The sequence below is a fragment of the Anabrus simplex genome, chromosome 2 (genome assembly GCF_040414725.1).
Source record: "Anabrus simplex isolate iqAnaSimp1 chromosome 2, ASM4041472v1, whole genome shotgun sequence".
NCBI lineage: Eukaryota > Metazoa > Arthropoda > Insecta > Orthoptera > Tettigoniidae > Anabrus > Anabrus simplex.
The window spans coordinates 308,067,406-308,087,855 of NC_090266.1; the positions used below are offsets into that span (position 1 = coordinate 308,067,406).

A 20,450-nucleotide genomic window follows, 5' to 3' on the forward strand; every position below is an offset into this window, starting at 1 on the left:
AATTCATAATGATTTACTATCGATATCTCTTTATCAGTTTGCTGATTACGACAAATAAAGACTGAAATTAAATGCCCGTGGTCTGCTATGCCGATACTTTCTGACTTGACACGTTTTATTTTATTTCAACTACACCATTACATTCGTCGTCTTCGTTAACGATACCGTACTTCATTCTACAATACTCTTAAAAATCCCAATGGGAAAATGAGCAGAAACATGTATGATATTTCATGTTATTTTCCGCGCTTCGACATGCTAGCGGCCCCGCAACGAGAGTCAAGTTAGTTTGGAGTCGCGAGGCCATTTAGCCATGGAGCCGAACATTTGCCGTACAATATAATGGAATGAAATGACAATATTAAATGATAAAATAACCCTATAAATATACCTTTAGATATATACACCTATAACATGATATTAAATGATATCAAACACCAGTTTAAATTCTACACACTATAAAATCTTTCAGGGGTCTATAACGACCTAGATGTTACACCAATAGAGAATAGCAAGGTTCTGACAAGACATGATGATGACAAACAGATTAAAGTAGCTGTAGGATGCGATAGTACATGGAGTTCAAAATGTCAGCGCAAGAGGCGTTTACGAATCGCATGCGAAGAAGAAAAATACATGCCAAGATTTTCTAATCTGCATCCGAATTACGTACTGGAACAGTCATAGGTATAAACAACATCTAATACGATAAATTCAAACACTTCCATTAAATGTAACAATTCCCTTCCCATTCTTCAGACATAGGACTGTCAACATACCTTCACTAAGAAGCTATCTTAAAACTAATATGGTTATTAAGTTTACATGCAATATTTTTTGCGTTCGGAGAGTTAAACTTCATCATACTTTTTGCAGACATTGATAATATACTTTCTTAACGGTCTAATAACCCGAACAACAATTTGCTTTCCATATTGCTGTAGAATTTGCATTAGCCTACTAAAAGAACTGTGTGCCGTATTTTCGTACCATGTCATATACTGTAACAGCTATTACATTTACCTGGCAATACTGCTGAGGCAATTTATCGATAAACGTAACTTTTGGTAGTTTAGAATGCTCTGAAAGGCGAAGCAGAAAATATTCCAAAGTGAATAAAAAAATGCCCACAACTCATCAAATATTTGTGTTTAATAGACTAAACGCAACATCGCTGACATTTTGTACGAAAAAATCAAATGGTGGCGTCATGTTTATTATTCAGTGCTTTGTATGAATTGACACTGCGTACGGTTTCACAGGTACCGAGCTCGATAGCTGCAGTCGCTTAAGTGCGGCCAGTATCCAGTAATCGGGAGATAGTGGGTTCGAGCCCCACTGTTGGCAGCCCTGAAGATGGTTTTCCGTGGTTTCCCATTTTCACACCAGGCAAATGCCGGGGCTGTACCTTAATTAAGGCCACGGCCGCTTCCTTCCAATTCCTAGGCCTTTCCTATCCCATCGTCGCCATAAGACATATCTGTGTCGGTGCGACGTAAAGAAAAATAACAAAAAAAAAGGTTCACAGGTGGGTGAGATTAAAATAACAAGTTTATTTGTTGTCTTTTATTTGTTTTATGCCGCAGTGACCCAGACAGGTCTTACTGCGACGATGGGATAGAAAGCGACCATGGCCTTAATTAATGTACAGCGCCGACATTTCCCTGGTATGAAAATGGGAGACCACGGTATCAAACTTCGGGATTGACGTCGGTGTGGTTCAAACCCAAGCTAACATCTATGTGGCCCTAAGACGCTTAAAAAACTCCCTTGGTATATCAGGTTAATTAATCTGACCAACTGTTTGAAAGGTAATCTGATAATTATCACCGAGTCAGTTATCTGCGTGGTGCAGGTAGCGTAGCTGAAAGCTTGCATTTGAAAACTAGTGCGAAGTGCAAAGAGTAACTGGCAACAGTACGGCTTGCAGGTATCTCTGATGGCGGTGGCAGATGTGGCAGTACTTCTGATAAGAGGAAGTGTCCCGAAGAATCCTGGTCCCGGATCAGTGGGATCAATTGGCTTGGAAGAGATGGACAAGATAAAAGGAATAATCAGAGAGGCTTGTCAGGTGGAACAAACTAGAGGCCATATCTGTACCCTCACACTTCACACGTACGTGCCGTTCGCACAATACTGTTGAACGACAGTTCCCATATTCCTCGCTCAGCAAGAAGGATGTCCGACTCGTTGGCCGAATGGTCAGCGTACTGGCCTTCGGTTCAGAGGGTCCCGGGTTCGATTCCCGGTCGGGTCGGGGATTTTAACCTTAATTGGTTAATTCCAATGGTCCGGGGGCTGGGTGTTTGTGCTGTCCCCAACATCCCTGCAACTCACACACCACACACAACACTATCCTCCACCACAATAACACGCAGTTACCTACAAAAGGCAGATGCCGCCCACCCTCATCGGAGGGTCTGCCTTACAAGGGCTGCACTCGGCTAGAAATAGCCACACGAAATTATTATTAATTATTATTATAGCAAGAAGGATGCCGTACATCGAATATAAAATTCAGAAAAATGTATTTAATTAAGTAGTTAAAACGAAATTATTGCATGGAGCAGAAATTTGTGGAGTAGATGATGGAATTGTAGCATTAGATGTAGTTTTAAGTAAATTTGTCAAAATAATAATGGGATTGCCAGGCTGTACTTCAAACAATGGAGTGAGATTAGTGTGTGAAAAGGTGAGCCCGGGTAGATATTGGTTTAGGCTAAAGACTGGGGTAAATATGAAATTCTAAGGATAGCATACCAGCACCAAATGAAACATCAAAATGAGGATTACTGGGTGGATGGGGTGTAGAAACTACTGGATTGCATAGGAATGGGGTAGCACTGGTAAATAAATATGTCGAGAGATGATATGGAATTGTGTAAGAAGGTGGTCCAAGGAGTGAAAGTCAATGAAAGACAATCAGTAAGGACAGAATGTAATAGGAAGAAAACACTTGTTGGATTTTGTAAAATAAGTAAAAAAATGTATATGGCAGTAAGGACTGAAATGTTAATAGAATGTGAAATGAGAGGGATAATTTGGTGACCGATGGGAGTATATGAGAACAAAGCTATAAGACAAAAATGAGGGAAATTGATCAATTTTATGCAATAGAGATATGAAAGTGGCACAGTACAATATGAATGTAAGACAACGTGAAAGATCAGAGAGAAATTTATAGATGGGAAGAAGATTGATAAAATCGAAAATGAACCTGAACTTTACACTCTTGTTAAGTTATTAAACTGAGAATGGGAGACACCAAGGAGAGCAGCAAAACCATGTAATATTATAAGAGTAATGTGAGAAAAGTAATTTAAAGAAGGAGAAAGCAGAGGAGATGCATGTAGCTAGCAGTAAAGTTATGCATGTGGAGGTATCCTAGATTCTATGACGTAGTCTAGGAAGTACCTCATATGCTAATTTTATATAATCATTAATTAAACATACGTCCAAGCACTATGGGAAATGCTGGATATTAGTACCGGTAAGTATAAATACGTTTGTAACACTTTTCTTACTTGAATTACGTATAATAATGTGTATTAGAAAAATATTAGCTCAATGTATTAATTATGATTACCATGAATGAATACCCTCTCCCCAGCTGGTGCTTGTCCGTGACTGGGAGAAAAGAGTATTCTACTCATTCATTTTCACACCAAGAAAATGCCGGCGCTGTACCTTAAGACCAAGGCTGTTACTCTCCCAGTCTTAGCCCTTCGCTAACCCAGCATTACCGAAAATGTGCCTGTGAAATATAAACAGCTAGCCGGAAAAGGATATAATGATCCATCATATTAGGGAGACAACCATTAAACGAAGAAGATGCTGTCATTCTTCAAAAGCTCGTAACATAATTATGTAACGTTGATAATCTCGCGATTCTCTCCCTCAAATCACCACCACTACGACCACTGAGTCAATATGAATCTGGATTCCTTCCTTACAGAGAAGGTTAGTGTGTAGTGGCATGTTTTCTAGTTACCGTGATATAAGCCTAAGAAGGAGGGGTAGAGTTCGCTGCCTTCAGATCATGTGGCTGAAGAGAATGTGTTTAGGAGTCGGCGTCATAGCATCCTATTCTCCTGATTAGAGGTTTGATCTTGTTACCCCACGACTTGGTGTACATTCGTAGTGTTTGCTTTCTAACATGGTGTCTTGTAGAGCGAGTGTTTGTTAAGGTGTGAAGGTTCTTTACAGCCGCTGCGTAAGAGACCTATTCGTAGGCATTCGTTCTGTATCTTTTCAAGACTGTCTAGGCTCTTCTTGCCAGTGCACTGCCATTCTTGGGATGCATACATGATAATTGATCTTATTAGCATTCTATACATGTTAACGGCTACCTTAGTTTTTATACTGGATCTTCGATTCATTATTGGATACAATTTGACAAGTTTTATGTGTAGATTTCGCCTTACATCTCTGACGTGATGTAGCGTTGTAAGCTTTTTGTCTAGGATTGCCCCTATGTATATAGTTTTATCGTGTAATAATTCTATTTCTGTATTAAATAGTGTCACAGAGTTTTTATCTTTGCTGGTATGCGTGTGCGTCTATTCTTCCGTGTGTAAATCACTGCTTGACACTTGTCTACATTGACTTTGATGCATCACTTAGTGAGCCACGATTCCAGTGTGTGCAGTGCTACCTGTATCCCCTTTCATGTTCTCATTAATCGAGGGCTCTGGACCGTTATTCGGTATCGTCCACATAGAGGTACATGGTAGTGCGTTCCGCAGTCGGCATGTCGTTTGTATAGAGAACAAGCAGAATCGAGCCGATAAGTGAGCCCTGAGCTACGCTCGATCTGATTTTACGTGTGCTCGATAGTGAATTATGTACGTCTACTTAAAACTTCCAGTCTTTTGAATATGACTTAATAATTGCAATTCAAATACCTGGCTCAGTTTTGACAGAAGTACTTTGGAGAAGTTACTGTAGACAACTTCATATTTTCAGCATTTAAGGACACTTTTATTCTCCGTACCGCGGAGTAGGGAAAATAATAGTAATCCACCATTTGTAATAATCACATAACCACATTTCAGTTGAGAATTGTAGTGTAGATACGGTATATTATATAATATCTTGCCTGTTATATCCGTGTGTATCTTTGTGTACGATAACCCTTTCGATACTTTAGCATTTAACCAAACGTCAGGTTCCATTTCTATAACAGCATAGTAGAATAAAGTAGTACTAATATTAATCTGTCTACGCGTTTAACTTTGTTGGTAATTCTTGAGTGGTTCTCGCGAATTTCTAACTATAGGCCAAATTGGAATTTTCCTTTATATTTGTGCTTAGTAATAACCTATTTTAAGTAGGATACGCCTGAACGTAGTTTACAAATATTGTACTGTATTGTAGTAACTTATTAGAAATTAGAGTGCTCATTCTATTATTTTGAGTAGTCTTGCGAATTTCAAACTTTAATTGTAACTTCCATTTCTGTTTGTGCTTAGTTTAATTGCAATTAATATACGTCTGAACGTAGGTTAAAATTATTGTAGTGTATTATAGGATCTTATTAGATATTAGTGTGTTTATTCTATTACTGTGATATATTTGTGTAGTATAGTATCTGTAGTAACTGTCTTACTAGAATTCTGTTGTAGTAATTAGGGTAGAGTTAACTGCAGTTTAGAATTGTGTAATTCTTGTGTATTATTCTCTGTTTTCAGTAATTAACAGCAATTTTCACCCTGTTAGGGTGTTGTAGGAAAAAATCGTACAACTAGGTAGTATTGTAGTGTAGTAGTTGCCTATCTTATTTACCTTATTGTCGTGTGATCTTTGTGAACTATCCTAGACAATATTTATTTCCTTTCATTTTTATTTTGCACAGAATAAGTCATCTTATTTTTCTTTCCTTTTCATTATTCAGTAAAGAATGGCTAAGGCGTGCAAGTGTAGGAACTGTGGGTGTGGCCAGACATTGAGGAGTATGAGGGAGGAGTTGGAGAGTTTGAGGGAGATAATTAGGATTCTCTCAGAGGACAGGAAGGAAAGTAGGCCTCCCTCAATCAATGTACAAGGTACAGTATGTGTAAAAAAGGGATGGGAAGGAAGGGGGTGAATTGTAGATTACAGGTGGTCTAAAGTTGTAAGGGGAAGTAGATTGCAGGCTAAGGGCTCCATTCAGGATCAGAATTCAGGACAGGTGTCTGTGAGAAATCGGTACGAGTCACTGCAGGTAGAACAACCGAGGGAACAGAACATGAGGATTAGGGAAGTGTTGCTGAGAAGTGTGGAAGTAGGAGAAAGAGAAAAGGTAGGAAAGAGAAATGTGGAGTAGTGGATAGCAAAAGACAGGTTGAACAGGGTCATGGGATGTATAAAAGGGAGGTGGAAGTAGTTTCTGCAGCTGTCAGGAAAGATAGGACTGACCGGGAGAGGAGGGGATCAAATGAAGTGGGTAGGGTTGAGGCCTGGTCATGGGGGATTCCATTGTTAGACATGTGGGGAAAGTGTGTGGAGGAAATGGAACCAGGGTAGAGTGTTATCCAGGAATTAGGTTAAGGCAGATGCTGAGGGAAGTAGAAGAGAAAGAGGAGGGAAGTAGAAGGTGGTAATGTTTCACGTTGGTACTAACAACGTGAGACAAGCAGGTATAAGTACCAACATAGTTGGGGATGTGTGGGATCTGGTAAATGCAGCACGGGTGAAGTTTAAGGAAGCGGAGATTGTTATCAGTGGAATGCTGTGTAGGAGGGATACGGACTGGATTGGGGATATAAATGAGACTATGGAGTGGGTATGTGGGAAACTGGAAGTGAAGTTTCTAGATCCTAATGGGTCGGTAGGAAATAGGGATCTGCGCTCAGATGGCCTTCACTTAAACCGCAGTGGTACATATAGGTTAGAAAATTTGTTTAGAAGGGTTATAGGGAGGTACATTCAGGGAAACGGGGTGGCTTAGGGAGCGGAGATAAGGGAATGGGGAACTGGAAATCAAGTAGGAATGACATACAAATGTTAGTGCTGAACTGTAGAAGTATTGTAAAGAAATGAATAGAATTAAGTAATTTAATAGATATATACTTACCAGATATTGTAACAGGAGTTGAATCATGGCTGAGGAATGATATAGTGGATGCAGAAATTTTCTCACGGAACTGGAGTTTGTATCGTAGAGATAGGATAGGAGTGGTAGGAAGGGGAGTATTAATTCTAGTGAAAGAAGAATTTGTAAGCTACGAAAAAAGTTAAAGATGACGAACATGAAATTCTTGGTGTAAGGCTCATTTCTAATGATAACAGGCAACTTGATATCTTTGGAGTGTACAAACCGGGAATTATTTGATAAGATAAATAGCTATGTGGGAAATGATAAGGAAAGGAACGTGATTGTAGCGGGTGGTTTCAATTTACCAAATGTCAATTGGGATGGTAATGCGAACGACAGGAAGCATGACCAACAAATGGCACATGAGTTAATATTGGAAGGGCATCTGATTCAGAAAGTGATGGAACCAACTAGATGGAAGAATATTCTGTATGTGCTGCTGGTGATCACGAATCTGTTTTTTGTGGTAGTTAAGAATAAATGTGAAAGAAAGGAAGGTATTAAAATTAGGACTATTAGGCAGTACCATATGGCTGATAAAACAGGCATGAGGAGTTTTCAAAAAGTAACTATGATCGGTGGAAAACGGTAAATAAAAATGTAAACAGACTCTGGGATGGGTTTAAAGCAATTGTTGAGGAATATGAAAATAGTTTTGTACCTTTAAAGGTGTCATCCGGGCAAGGGGCCGTTTTGGGCTAAGATTGTTTTTATCCATTTGACTTCCTGGATACAAGTCTTCTTAACATCTGGCCTATGTGCATTGGCGACCTTTGCCTCTATTCGTCTGGTGAATTCAGGATCCGACGGGTCATCGTTCGGGGTGAAGACTGCCTCAAATGTGTCTGCTATGACTTCAGAATTCTCACGGGTCTTGAATACAGTGTCATTTGGTGCCTTAATGGTTTGGGTCACATGTGTTTCGCGCATGAAATGTCTCGCTAATGTCCTCACTAACCTAGTGCCATGTTGAATATTCTTAGCTTATTGCTCCATTCGCTTGACCTGTGCTGTTGCCATACTGTCTGTTTTTCTGTATTCAGCTAATTCTTCATTATTCTATCGAAATTGTAGTTGTAAAGAACCCAGCTGAATTTAGGGATGAATCAGTGAAGATAATAATGAAAAAACTGCAAACAACTTTACTGTAGTAACAATGGTAAGCCCAATCATCTGTAAGTGGAGAGGTAACAAGTAAGAGAAAGTTACCGGTATTAGAACTGCTTACGTTATAAACCATGTTCCTGGAAAACATCCATCTTGTTTATTATCTTCACAAGAGTATGGTTGAAGTGTTCCAGTTTCTTCCTCACATGTTCTCCAGAGAGGTAATTTACTCTAGGTGAATGGTTAAATCCTTTTTTTTTCCGCCGGGCTGAGTGGCTCAGACGGTTAAGGCGCTGGCCTTCTAACCCCAACTTGGCAGGTTCGATCCTGGCTCAGTCCGGTGGTATTTGAAGGTGCTCAAATACGACAGCCCCGTGTCGGTAGATTTACTGGCACGTAAAAGAACTCCTGCGGGACTAAATTCCGGCACCTCGGCGTCTCCGAAGACCTTAAAAATTAGTTAGTGGGACGTAAAGCAAATAACATTATTATTATTAAATCCTTTTTCTGAGTAGTGATGATACACAATTGCTACTGCCGACATACGCCAGTATTACTTTGACGCGAACTGGGATAATAGTTAATGTCTCAGTGTAGAACTATCACCTACAACATAAGAAGCTCAAGTCATCTATGTGGAAAAACTTACTTATGCCCCCCATTTCTTTCAATCCCTCAATAACAGCCTATATGTAAATATTTTGTATGATTACTATTCATATTATTGTGGGAGAGAGTTTACTAACCGGAAAGCTTCAGTTTAGGTGACATGGAGTATGAAATCCAGGAGATACTATAAAAATATATTTCGAAGCCTTCCCTTGTGTTTCCATCCTGCGCTCTTCAATTAATCAGAGCTCCTGCGTTGAAAGATATATCGCTGTGAGAATCAGACGTGTGTTGAAAGTGAGGCCTGGCTGTGTGTTTCATTTCCGTTCGTCTGATAGGGTCTACTGTATATTGCTTCGTCCTCTTCGATTCGCCGTAGCTTTGTATCCATCCATCAGTCCCATTGTGTCGGCGAGGTTGGTGATACAGCACGACACAGGCACGAAGTAAACATACCAATAACAACCTTTGCTGACAGACATCTCAATAATGGAGTTTTCTTTCACATATCCGTAAATATATCGATTCGAAGTTTTTGTTATTAAAGCCAACATCACAACGACGAGGAAAGTTTGACTGACTTATCTATTTCTGGAAGGTACTGTATGTATGGTGCATCCGTGGCTCAGGCGGCAGCGAACTGGCCTCTCACCGCTGGATTCTATGGTTCAAATCCCGGTCACTCCATGTGAGATTTGTGCTGGACAAAGCGGAGGCGGGACAGGTTTTCCTCCGGGTACTCCGGTTTTCCCGGTCGACTTTAATTCCAGCAAAACTCTCCAATATCATTTCATTTCATCTGTCAATCATTAATCATTTCCCCAGGCAAGTGTGAAAAGCTTCGGCAGCCGGAACAATTCCTATCCTCGTCTCTAGATGGGGGCTTCATTCATTCCTTTTCTGACCCAGTCGAATGACTGGATTTTCATTTTTCACTGTATTTATACCTATTATTGCATACTCACCAAAAGTCGACAAAAACACTTTGAAATTGTAAAGTTTATCTTTATTCTCTTCAAGTTCTTCTCCATAGAGGCCATGAAGATCGTTGAAGGAGTGTCCTTCACTATCCGTAACCTCGGCACTAAGTGGAGTAGACTGGTTAACTCTACTGTATGCCTGACTACTTTTGCCCCCAGAAATTAACCGGGTACTAATTGTTTTGTGTAAGCTGAGGAAACTTCGGGACTACGTGCCACTCCAGAAGACCAAATCTCGTTTCTAAATATTTGCCTTTTTCTTGATTGAGTAATGGACAACATTTCTGTTTATTCAGTTCCAATTTCTATGAATCTGTCATTCACAACTGATCTCCATTCTTCGTCAAATATTACCAAAGTACATGTCAAAAATAGGTCATTCTTATTCAAGGATAACAAACAGACATAAACAACACGAAAGAGCTAGTAAACTTGATAAACGCACACATATGTTTCTTCTTGTAGACCGTACAGTGGTCTGCCAAATTATTATACTCAGATTGAAAATACATGGGTTTGTTAACATTTTGGCAAAATAAATATATTTCTGCTAATATTTCATGCATTTTCTTTATTTTGTTTGTATTTCGCATATTCTATTTATCATTTTCCACAGAAAAAACGATTTCTAAACTACAATTGTCTTTGTGATGATCAAAGGTTTAGTATTTTGTGAAGCCACCCTTAGCCGCAATCAGTGCAGAGACCCTTCTTGGCATACTTGTAATGAATTTTCTTGCTGGTTCCTCCATATATGGGCTGTTCCAAACCTCATTAAGTATTTCTAGCATCATATACTTTGTTATACTGACAGTGGGGTAATAATGTAGAAATTTTGGCTTTCTTAAGAGGGCTTAAGTCACAACGCTTCCCCATCTCAATTTATAGGTTAGAACCTCTAAACGGAGAATAACAATGGACTTAATGCATTAAACAACACGGCTTCTTATTACTAAGTACTCTGCATTCCTTACTGTAAAATTAACTTGTAATCACAAACCTTAAAAGAGAACAGATAGACCACAATAACCATAGGACATCAACAAACAATAGTTATACACAACTTGCGCGCCAATTGTGCTGAAATTCCAGGCTGACCAACAATGACACGAAACTATTTCGGGACTTGCCAACTTCTTGATATATGTAGCAGCCTCCAAAGAATAAATAACTCATGAATGGGCAAGCTGTGGAACTAACAATGGAAAATATAACAGCTTTGCTCTTCAAAAAGGCAAATACTTGTTCTGAGTTGGCAGACCACTGTATTTGTTCACTGTTGAGGTTCATATAGGTATGCAGCTTAAGATCGACTCATTTTCAACTTTCAAGGTAGCATACAGTACATGTTGACCAATATATGTTTTTTTCTTGTAATACTGTGATGTGTAATATTTGTATATTTATGTACTATATGTTCGGGAGATATATATCTGCTTCCAATACATCTGGGACTGCCTTCGTTCCATTTGAAGATGTCATGTACAGGAAGGTGCGGGAAATGTTACAAACGATGTACTATCCTGGTAATATTCTGGACGAAATGCTTAGCATAAGATGATGACAGCTCATGAAAAAAGATATCACAAAACAAAAGTAAGTGTTGGAGGTAAATAAATAAATGAACCCCAAACTAAAATGTTTAAAGAGCAAAACAAGAACATCTAACAAACCTGCATCATTCTTATGTAATTTACACTTAAGAACACAAATTCTGTTTGATTATGTATTAATTAGTTGGTAAGTTAATTAATAAATTATTAAGTAAATAAATAAAAAATACATGAAAGGATGAATGAGACGTGGCAATTACCGCGGTCTTGATCTTGCCCATTTAAAGTAGACTCCACCCAATTTAAAAGGAAAACATTATTTCCATTCCATTTCTCGTACATGAATTTTTAGAATCATAATGCAATGCGTAATTCATGGGGGAGATTAAGAGAGAGAATCCTCCTGTGACTCTTTCATACATGGATATCCCTTTCACCCTAAGTTTTGTTATCACATTATCCCAGAGATCTCCCACTGTGCTGCAAGGATACAGTGAGATGGTTTGTAGCTTAACTAGTATTTCAAACAGATGTATACCAACACATAAATATGATCATAGTATCTTCATGTATTTTGCAGGGACCAGTGAGGTTCTACGACAATGAACGGAAGGCAAGCATTCTCCTGAAGCAGTTCCAGAGTAAGTACCAGTTTTCTGGCTCGTAAATTCTGTGCATCATACCACTTTTGTTTACTTTGTATGTAATTACTTATTCTAATACGAAAATACAGTTTACATCTGAAGGTTGCTCATCAATATCTGAAAATAAACGTTTCAACTAAAATCTGCATGAGGTGTTTCTGAAGATTTATTTATTTATTTTTTACATTTTTCATTACGTCGCACCGACACAGAGAGGTCTCCGTCGGCTGTGTCCAGGATTTCCCACCTCCCTTTCCCCTACGCACAGACTGTGAAGAAAGGGATGGCAGTTAAACTTTAGAGTAAAAGCACTGAAAACGTACAACAGTTCCGACTACTGAGCATTTTACCGTCTGTGTGCAACTCCGTTATTTTAGCAATTAGGAAACACTGAGTCCGCCTCTGTGGTGTAGTGGTTAGTGTGGTTAGCTGCCACCCCCAGAGGTCCGGGTTCGATTCCCGGCTCTGCCACGAAATTTGAAAAGTGGTACGAGGGCTGGAACGGGGTCCACTCAGCCTCGGGAGGTCAACTGAGTAGAGGTGGGTTCGATTCCCACCTCAGCCATCCTAGAAGTGGTCTTCCGTGGTTTCCCACTTCTCCCCCAGACAAATGCCGGGATGGTACCTAACTTAAGGCCACGGCAGCTTCCTTCCCTCTTCCTTGTCTGTCCCATCCAATCTTCTCCATCCCCCGCAAGGCCACTGTTCAGCATAGCAGGTGAGGCCGCCTGGGCGAGGTACTGGTCATTCTCCCCAGTTGTATCCCCGACTCAAAGTCTGAAGCTCCAGGACACTGCCCTTGAGGCGGTAGAGGTGGGATCCCTCGCTTTGTCGAAATAGATACAACATAAAATGTACAGAAAACTTTTACTGTGAGTCCGAGCGAAAAACCTACCCTGGAGGAAGGAAACACTGAATTACGTGAGATAATATGTCAGACTATAATGATTATTATTCGAATGGGTCGAAGTGCTGTGTGCTATTATATATTGCCGAAAATACATTACAGGTTCAGAAGTTATTAACAAGGGAAACGTGCTAAGTCTTTTGTTTTATTTTCACGAACTGCCATGTAGTATAAAAACACATTCATATTATGACTATTGTTTGCACCTTTATAAAGCTGTTGAATTTTAAATAACGGTTGATTTTATTTCTCATAGGTGTCTTTATTATTATTATTACTATTATTATTATTATTATTATTATTACGGGTTATTTGTGGAACGCAGAGAGATGAAAGAAGGTGTGGTCTTAAATGGGTCTAACTACGATATCAAAAATTAATTTAAAACTTTAAATAAAGGTTATATTTCTTTTAGAATCTCAAATTTAACAAACAATATTTTCAGGTACTGGTAATCAGGTACAAAATAGCAATAGAGGTACAAAATAGAAAACCCAAGGATAGGTAATTTACAAGTCTTGAGCTTCAAGCTCCAATTTTACCCTTCGCAAAAATTGCGTTAGTCAGATAAGGAGAGATATCTCCCTATACACAGTGTTCACGAGCACTTGGCTCCAACAGTAACAATTTACGGCCTTCCAAAGGCACCCCTCAATATTACAGTAAACTTAGAAAAGAGCTTACATGCTCTCCAACATTAACCAATTCTTACAGCCCGCTTAAGGCAACATTACACAAAACCTTACAATCTCTGGTCTCTCCAGGCACAATTTACAAAAAGAAAAATTTCTCACAGGGGTATCAATTACCCAAACTACTGGGTCTTTGTGGAAAGAAGAACAGGTTAAATTATTGGCCCGAACACAAAATGAATGGAGGCGTACACTTGCACTTCTATAAAATTAAAACCCTAATTGGTCTCTCGGCCCGATGATGCAGTGGCTAATCCCAAGCTACTGAGGTGACTAGAATGGAGGTTATCGTCGCCATAAGACCTATCTGTGTCGGTGCAACGTAAAGCAACTAGCAAAAAAAAAAGAATGGAGGTTAATCTAACACTTTACAGAAAAGAGAAAAGGTTACAAAATCATAGTCACCTCAAATTAAATTGAAGGGGAACTCAAGAGGGTAAAGCACTCTCTATCCCCGATTTACATTAGCCGAAAGAAGGTTTACATTTTAGAAAACAGGATGTCACATAATTAGAAATTTGAACCTTCCCCTCGTGTAAGTCTGCGGAGGTAGCTACAGAAAAATAAGACGACTGGTGCTCATTACCTTGGTTGATGGACTGCCTGGCGCCCCTCCTCCTGTCTTAACACACACACTCTCATAAATACGGCGATCAGAAGACAAGGTAGCCATAAAAGCCGCAGCTCATATACCCAAGGGGACGGTTCGAGAGGGTTCTGGACAAAATCTGGACACGCCCTCTCATTTTTAATGGCAAATTCAAAATGAAGAAGTAATGTGTGATTGGTTGAAAATCAATTACAGAACATTCCTGATTGTCCAGATTCAAAACTGGCAGAATGAGAAGGAAGTGTTGCAAACCATGAAATTACAAAATAAATGAAAGTTAATTTAGTTGAGAAAACATAATAACACAAAACTTTTTTAAGCCATTAATTCACTAGTATGCATGACCACAGTTTTTGTTAAGACATCTCTGGAGAAATGTTCAAATTTCTTGAAGTAAACAAACACAAAGCAAATAAATCCAGTCAGTTTAGGCAACTTCACAATAACACAGTTACTCAATACTTCCATGGTGACATCGTCAGGTCAATGTCTCAACTTCATGTTTCACGTTTTGTTAGAGAGATAGCGTTCCTTAAGGCATTTCTTTTGAATGTGCGGAGTTGAGGTGTACCTCCCGGTACAATTATTATCCTCAACAACCAAAGTAAAAATAACCAGGCATTAAATACTGATGACCATTAGAGACGCAAGGGTGTTTGAAAAATCGTTCCTATAGAGTTGTCAGCGCTGATCAAACGCTTAAATACCATATATTGGGACGGGATTACATCGTTCACACTTCTTCACAATTAAATTACAGTTAATCGTTTACTTTCATTAGGAAAAGCTAGTATAGCCAGAATGTTTAATCATACAAACATCTTAATAATCTCTCGGAAACCATGGAGTGCGCAACATCGAACACACGTGACGTTGCCTTGGTTACTTCTCCTTCATCCTCAGGGTTGGCCAAAATCTTCGCCCAAACATTACCTGTTTCCTTTTCCACCCGGAATTCTTGTGATCGCGATTGTACATGTGTGTAAATATGCGGTGTTTATTCATTTAATCATATGTAATAAATATTTCAAATCACCTTCTGAGTGATGTGTTGTGTCTGCTCGTGTAGGGCAGTCTGGTCCTCCCTCTGACTTGTATCAAAGTTGTATTTGTGCGCCTATGGAAATTAACTTTGTTATGTGCGTCCGATATGTTGATTCCACTGCCATATTAAATGAGTGTACTGTTCTACTGTATAACATTCTGTTGCATAACCGTTTGCAGTCATGAGAGCCATACTTCGTCTCAGCATTGTGTCAGATAATGTTCATGACATCAGTAGATTTCCCGATGTGTCCATTTTACAGGTTGTTCCCAAGCGTGTGGGAAGTTATGGGGTGGGATGGTAAATACATCCTAAAACAACACAAAAGTCCCAATGAACATATGCCCACTTTCAAACTTTGTACGGAAAATACTAGTGGGCTAGAACAAATTTATTACTTTCACTGACCTGTCTTTCTCAGCCTTGGCTTTGGCAACATGAAAATGACCGAGGTATGAGTGATTCTATGTAGTAATGCCATTCCGTATTCAGCCAGTCCCTGTTATGAATGGTGTGAAAATGTTACTCATAGGGTCAGTTGGTGCGGGCATTTCAGTGGGCTTGGCAGACTGAGATGTAATAGCAACTTCTGGCTCAGTGAAGAAAGCAACGGGAAAGTATGTATTCGTCATTTCCCTAGTACGCCTCTTAAGTGACGCCTCGGCCACCTATGACGGCTGATAGCGGAGCTGTTGAAGTCCAAACCAGCCTCTGGGCTGAGCAGTCAACATATATAGTCTTAACTGGCACATCTCTCGTCGAATAGCCTTTGCCATGTTGGTCTACTAGCAGGGATATTACTTTCTAATACAAGAAGTTCTCAGAATGGCCACCATGCGACTGAATATACGCCTCAATATGCCACCTCGTTGATTGTTGGACACATTCGAACACTCCAGACATCGAAAGGAACATTGTTCCACACACTGGCGAAGTGCTGCAATGTCTGTGACAGTATGACGGACTCCAAACTTAATCCTAAATAAGAACTTCCCCCCACCCGCCCTTCATTCTAGCTAATAACTAAAACAGACATAGTTCATTAACGATCGACCGTGGGGCTTAGATTCATAGGAACATTTTTTATGCTGTTTTGGGGTGTACTCTTCATTACCGGTTACTTCCTACATGTTTGGCCGGGCTGAGTGGCTCAGACGGTTAAGGCGCTGGCCTTCTAACCCCAACTTGGCAGGTTCGATCCTGGCTCAGTCCGGTGGTATTTGAAGGTGCTCAAATACGACAGCCCCGTGTCGGTAGATTTAGTGGCACGTAAAAGAACTAAATTCCGGCACCTCGGCGTCTCCGAAGACCTTAAAAAGTAGTTAGTGGGACGTAAAGCAAATAACATTATTATTATTACTACATGTTTGGGAACGCACTGTATTTTGTGTAGTGCTACGATCGTTTGAAGCTCCCTATGCTAGTCCAGCTGTTTGTGAGCGGCTGTCATACCATTCGGTATTTGCTGAACAGTTCATATTGTAGACATAGAACGTTGGGTTGGAACACACACATATTGCTGCATGCAGTCGCATGCTACTTTATTGCCCTTCACTGGTCATGACTGCTGCTATTGTGGCAAGTAACCACGGACGTGGGAGATAAGAGGGTTTGAAAACCATCGTATAACATTCTTAAAATAGTTTCTCTGAGTCCCGAAATTCAAATCTACTTAATGCTTGAATGCTTCAGTTCGTGATATTATTGGGCGACCGAGCTCGATAGCTGCAGTCGCTTAAGTGCGGCCAGTATCCACTATTCGGGAGATAGTGGGTTCGAACACCACCGTCGGCAGCCCTGATGATGGTCTTTCGTGGTTTCCAATTTTCCACCAGGCAAATGCTGGGGCTGTACCTTAATTAAGGCTACGGCCGCTTCTTTTCAACCCCTAGCCCTTTCCTGTCTCGTCGTCGCCACAAGACCTGTCTGTGTCGGTGAGAAGTAAAACAACTTGCAAAAAAATGATTGGGCGTATTAGGAGTAGTTTCTAAAAGGAGAGACCTCCCAGATATGCTCATTATATCTTGTATAGGCTATTGTGGCTATGGAGATCTCCCTTGTTAGTCCCGCTGTTGCAGTTTAGATGTGTATGTATTTGCTCAACAATTTATACTGTAGACATAGAACGTTGGGTTGGAGCACACATGGGAATTGGTGCATGCAGTCGTGTGCCACTTTATTGCCCATGACTGACCAGAGTAATTTACTGCTGCTATTGTGGCGAGTTACCATGGACGTGGGAGACAAGTGTGTTTGAAACCCATCGTATAACATTCTTGAAATAGTTTTCCGAGTGTCAAATCCACTTTATGCTTGAATGTTACTTTTCACAAGACTACGGCTGCTTCGTTTAGACGATAGTAAAAGAGATTATTATAACAATTCACATAAGTGTTCTGGGCTGTTAGCTGCGATTCCCCAAGTCCCTTACTTACTTACTGGTCGTAGCTACAGTCCTTGTAGGTCCTTGGCCTCCTTTATCACCTGCCTCCATTCATCTCGCTCCTCAGCTTTTCTTCTCCAACGTTTAACTCCTAACTTTCTAAGGTCATCCTCAACATCATCAATCCACCTTTTCCTAGGTCTTCCTCTCCTCCTCCTTCCATCAAGTTTTCCTACAAACACCTTTTTAACGGTGCAGGTTTCTGCCATTCTCTGAACATGACCGGCCCACCTAATTCTTCCCTGCTTAATTTTAGTAACAATGTCTGGCTGGCCAAACAGTCCTTGCAGCTCTACATTTGTCCTCATTCTCCACCCATCCTGATCTCTTACTGCACCGAATATCTTTCTCAATATCTTCCTTTCCCACCGTAACAGCCACTGTTCTTCTCTGGAGGTCATCACCCAGCATTCTGATCCATATATAACTGCTGGTCTTAGTACTGTTGTGTATATTTTAATTTTTGTTTTCCTGCTGACATTCCTGGATTTAAACATATTTTGCAAGGCGTAAAAGCATCGGTTTCTACTTGTTATCCTCTCCTGTATTTCCACGGAGGTTTTATTGTCCTCTGTTATTATAGAGCCTAGATATTTGCCTATCAAGAGCATATTGTATTGAAAGCAGGAATGTTAGGTACTAGGGTCTCCTGCAACTCAAAATGCAACACGAGGTGGGTGTACATCACGAGGGATAAGAGGATACCGCCGGGGTAGCTTCTGCCTCCCTACAGACAGTCTGCTTTGCTGGCTGTTTGAGGACTTCTTATCCCCTGAAGTAAGGGCAGAGCCGCGGTGGCTCTACTGCAAGCCATTCCTAACTGGAATTGAGTTCGATTCCTCTTCATTTTTGCACAAATTCTACCTCACGCAATAATCGAGACATGGACAAATATTGGTCACACGCAATTATTCCAGCCATCACTTCCAACCGGGGTGGGTAGCCCAGAGAGTAAAATGTTGGCCGCAAGAGCTGAAGTTTGCTGGTTCGATTCCTGCTGAGTCCGATGGTATTCGAAGGTGTCAGTAGATTTACTGGCATCTAAAAGAAATTGTACGGGGGGAAATTCTGGAAAGTCGACATCTGCGAAAACCATAAAAGTAGTTAGTGTGACGTACAACCAGTATTATTATTATTAGTAGTAGTAGTAGTAGTAGTATTTTCATTTCCTGAAGTATTTTGTCTCGTTTAAAATACTGTTTTTCATAATATTTTAATATGCAATATATGTTGCTTCTGACAAGAATAAATATATGTACTGTAGGTCTACATGTAACCCATCCGAAAAATGTCAGTGGTTCAACCGAAGTCCTGAGGCTGCTTTGTCACACACACACACACACACACACACACACACACACACACACTATGTGACATACAAATTCACCTACAGCATCTGAACTGTCCCACTACCTCTAAGAAATATGATCATAAGGAAGTAAAATCAAAGAAAAACTTTAGAAAGGAATTCCTTTTGGTCTGATGTAACGACTTAACTTGCAGGAGAGTGAAAACAAAGGTAATTTATTATTGCTCCCGTTTGGTCATGTGGATCGCCCCGTGTTCTTGGATTCGAGTAGGCCTACTATTTCTGATCAAAATTTGGCAACGGAAAGACGACTGAAATGATCCTGAACACAATTTAGAAGATGATTGACATGACAAATAGTGTATTTGGTCCCGAAGTTTTTTTTTCAAATTGCTTTACGTCGCACCGACACAGATGGGTCTTATGGCGACGATGGGACAGGTAAGGGCTAGGAGTGGGAAGGAAGAGGTCGTGGCTTTAATTAAGGTACAGCCCTAACATTTGCCTGGTGTGAAAGTAGGAAACCACGCAAAATCATCTTCAGGGCTGCATAGTGGGGTTCGAACCCACTATCTCCCGAATACTAGATAATGGCCGCACTTAAGCGACTGCAGCTACCGCGAGCTCCGTTGGTCTCGAATCAAAGGTAGTCAATTAGTAGTACTAATTTTATAAACAATGTCAAGTACTGGCGTAAGTTTAGCTGAATATGTCCAGTATACGACCTCAAGTATTGGTATCTTTCAGTGCTATGCAGCTCCCGTAACCCATCGACCTTATGCCCAACGGCACCCGCCTAGAAGGTCCGAAGACTGTAAGCTATTTACGTTACAGCCCTGTTCAAGTAAATAAGTACCGAGCGGGTTGGCTACGTAGTTTAGGTCACGTAGCTATCTGCTTGCATTCGGAAGATGGTGGGTTCGAACTCCACTGTCAGCAGCCCTGAAGTTAAAGTAAGGTCACTTCATAATGAACTGGTCTACAAAGGTGTGAAAACTGAGTGATATTGTAACTGGTATCTCTCTAATTAGACTTCGACACGAATCCTGGGCAATGTAGCCTATGTGAGATTTGGGAATGAAAAGTCATGTCCCCGTGGTTCGAATTCCTCTTAAAACAGGAGGATCCCTGGCTACAATCACAATCTCAACAGTCACGTAAGATTACACGCACGTTTACTTAGTTTGAACTTGATGTCAGGGTTAACCAACAACAACAAATAAGTAGGACCTAGTGCTATCTCTCTTTCCAAGCCACTGGGATAGAAATGAAATGAAATGGCGTATGACTTTTAGTGCCGGGAGTGTCCAAGGACAGGTTGGGCTCGCGAGGTGCAGGTCTTTTGATTTGACACCCGTAGGCGACTCCTGGGCAATGTAGCCTACGTGAGATTTGGGAATGAAAAGTCATGCGCGTCGTGATGAGGATGAAATGATGATGAAGACGACACATACACCCAGCCCCTGTGCCAGAGGG

The 20,450-nt window shown here is 40.4% G+C and overlaps 1 protein-coding gene across 1 annotated transcript in view; it reads left to right on the forward strand.

The window, feature by feature from the left end:
* The window catches only part of GABA-B-R2 (gamma-aminobutyric acid type B receptor subunit 2), an 853,882-nt gene that overhangs the window by 606,438 nt on the left and 226,994 nt on the right, over positions 1 to 20,450 (forward strand). The window contains exon 6 of the mRNA XM_067139049.2: positions 11,905 to 11,965. Within this exon, the coding sequence (XP_066995150.2) occupies positions 11,905 to 11,965 (61 nt within the window). The remainder of the gene's footprint in view (positions 1 to 11,904; positions 11,966 to 20,450) is intronic.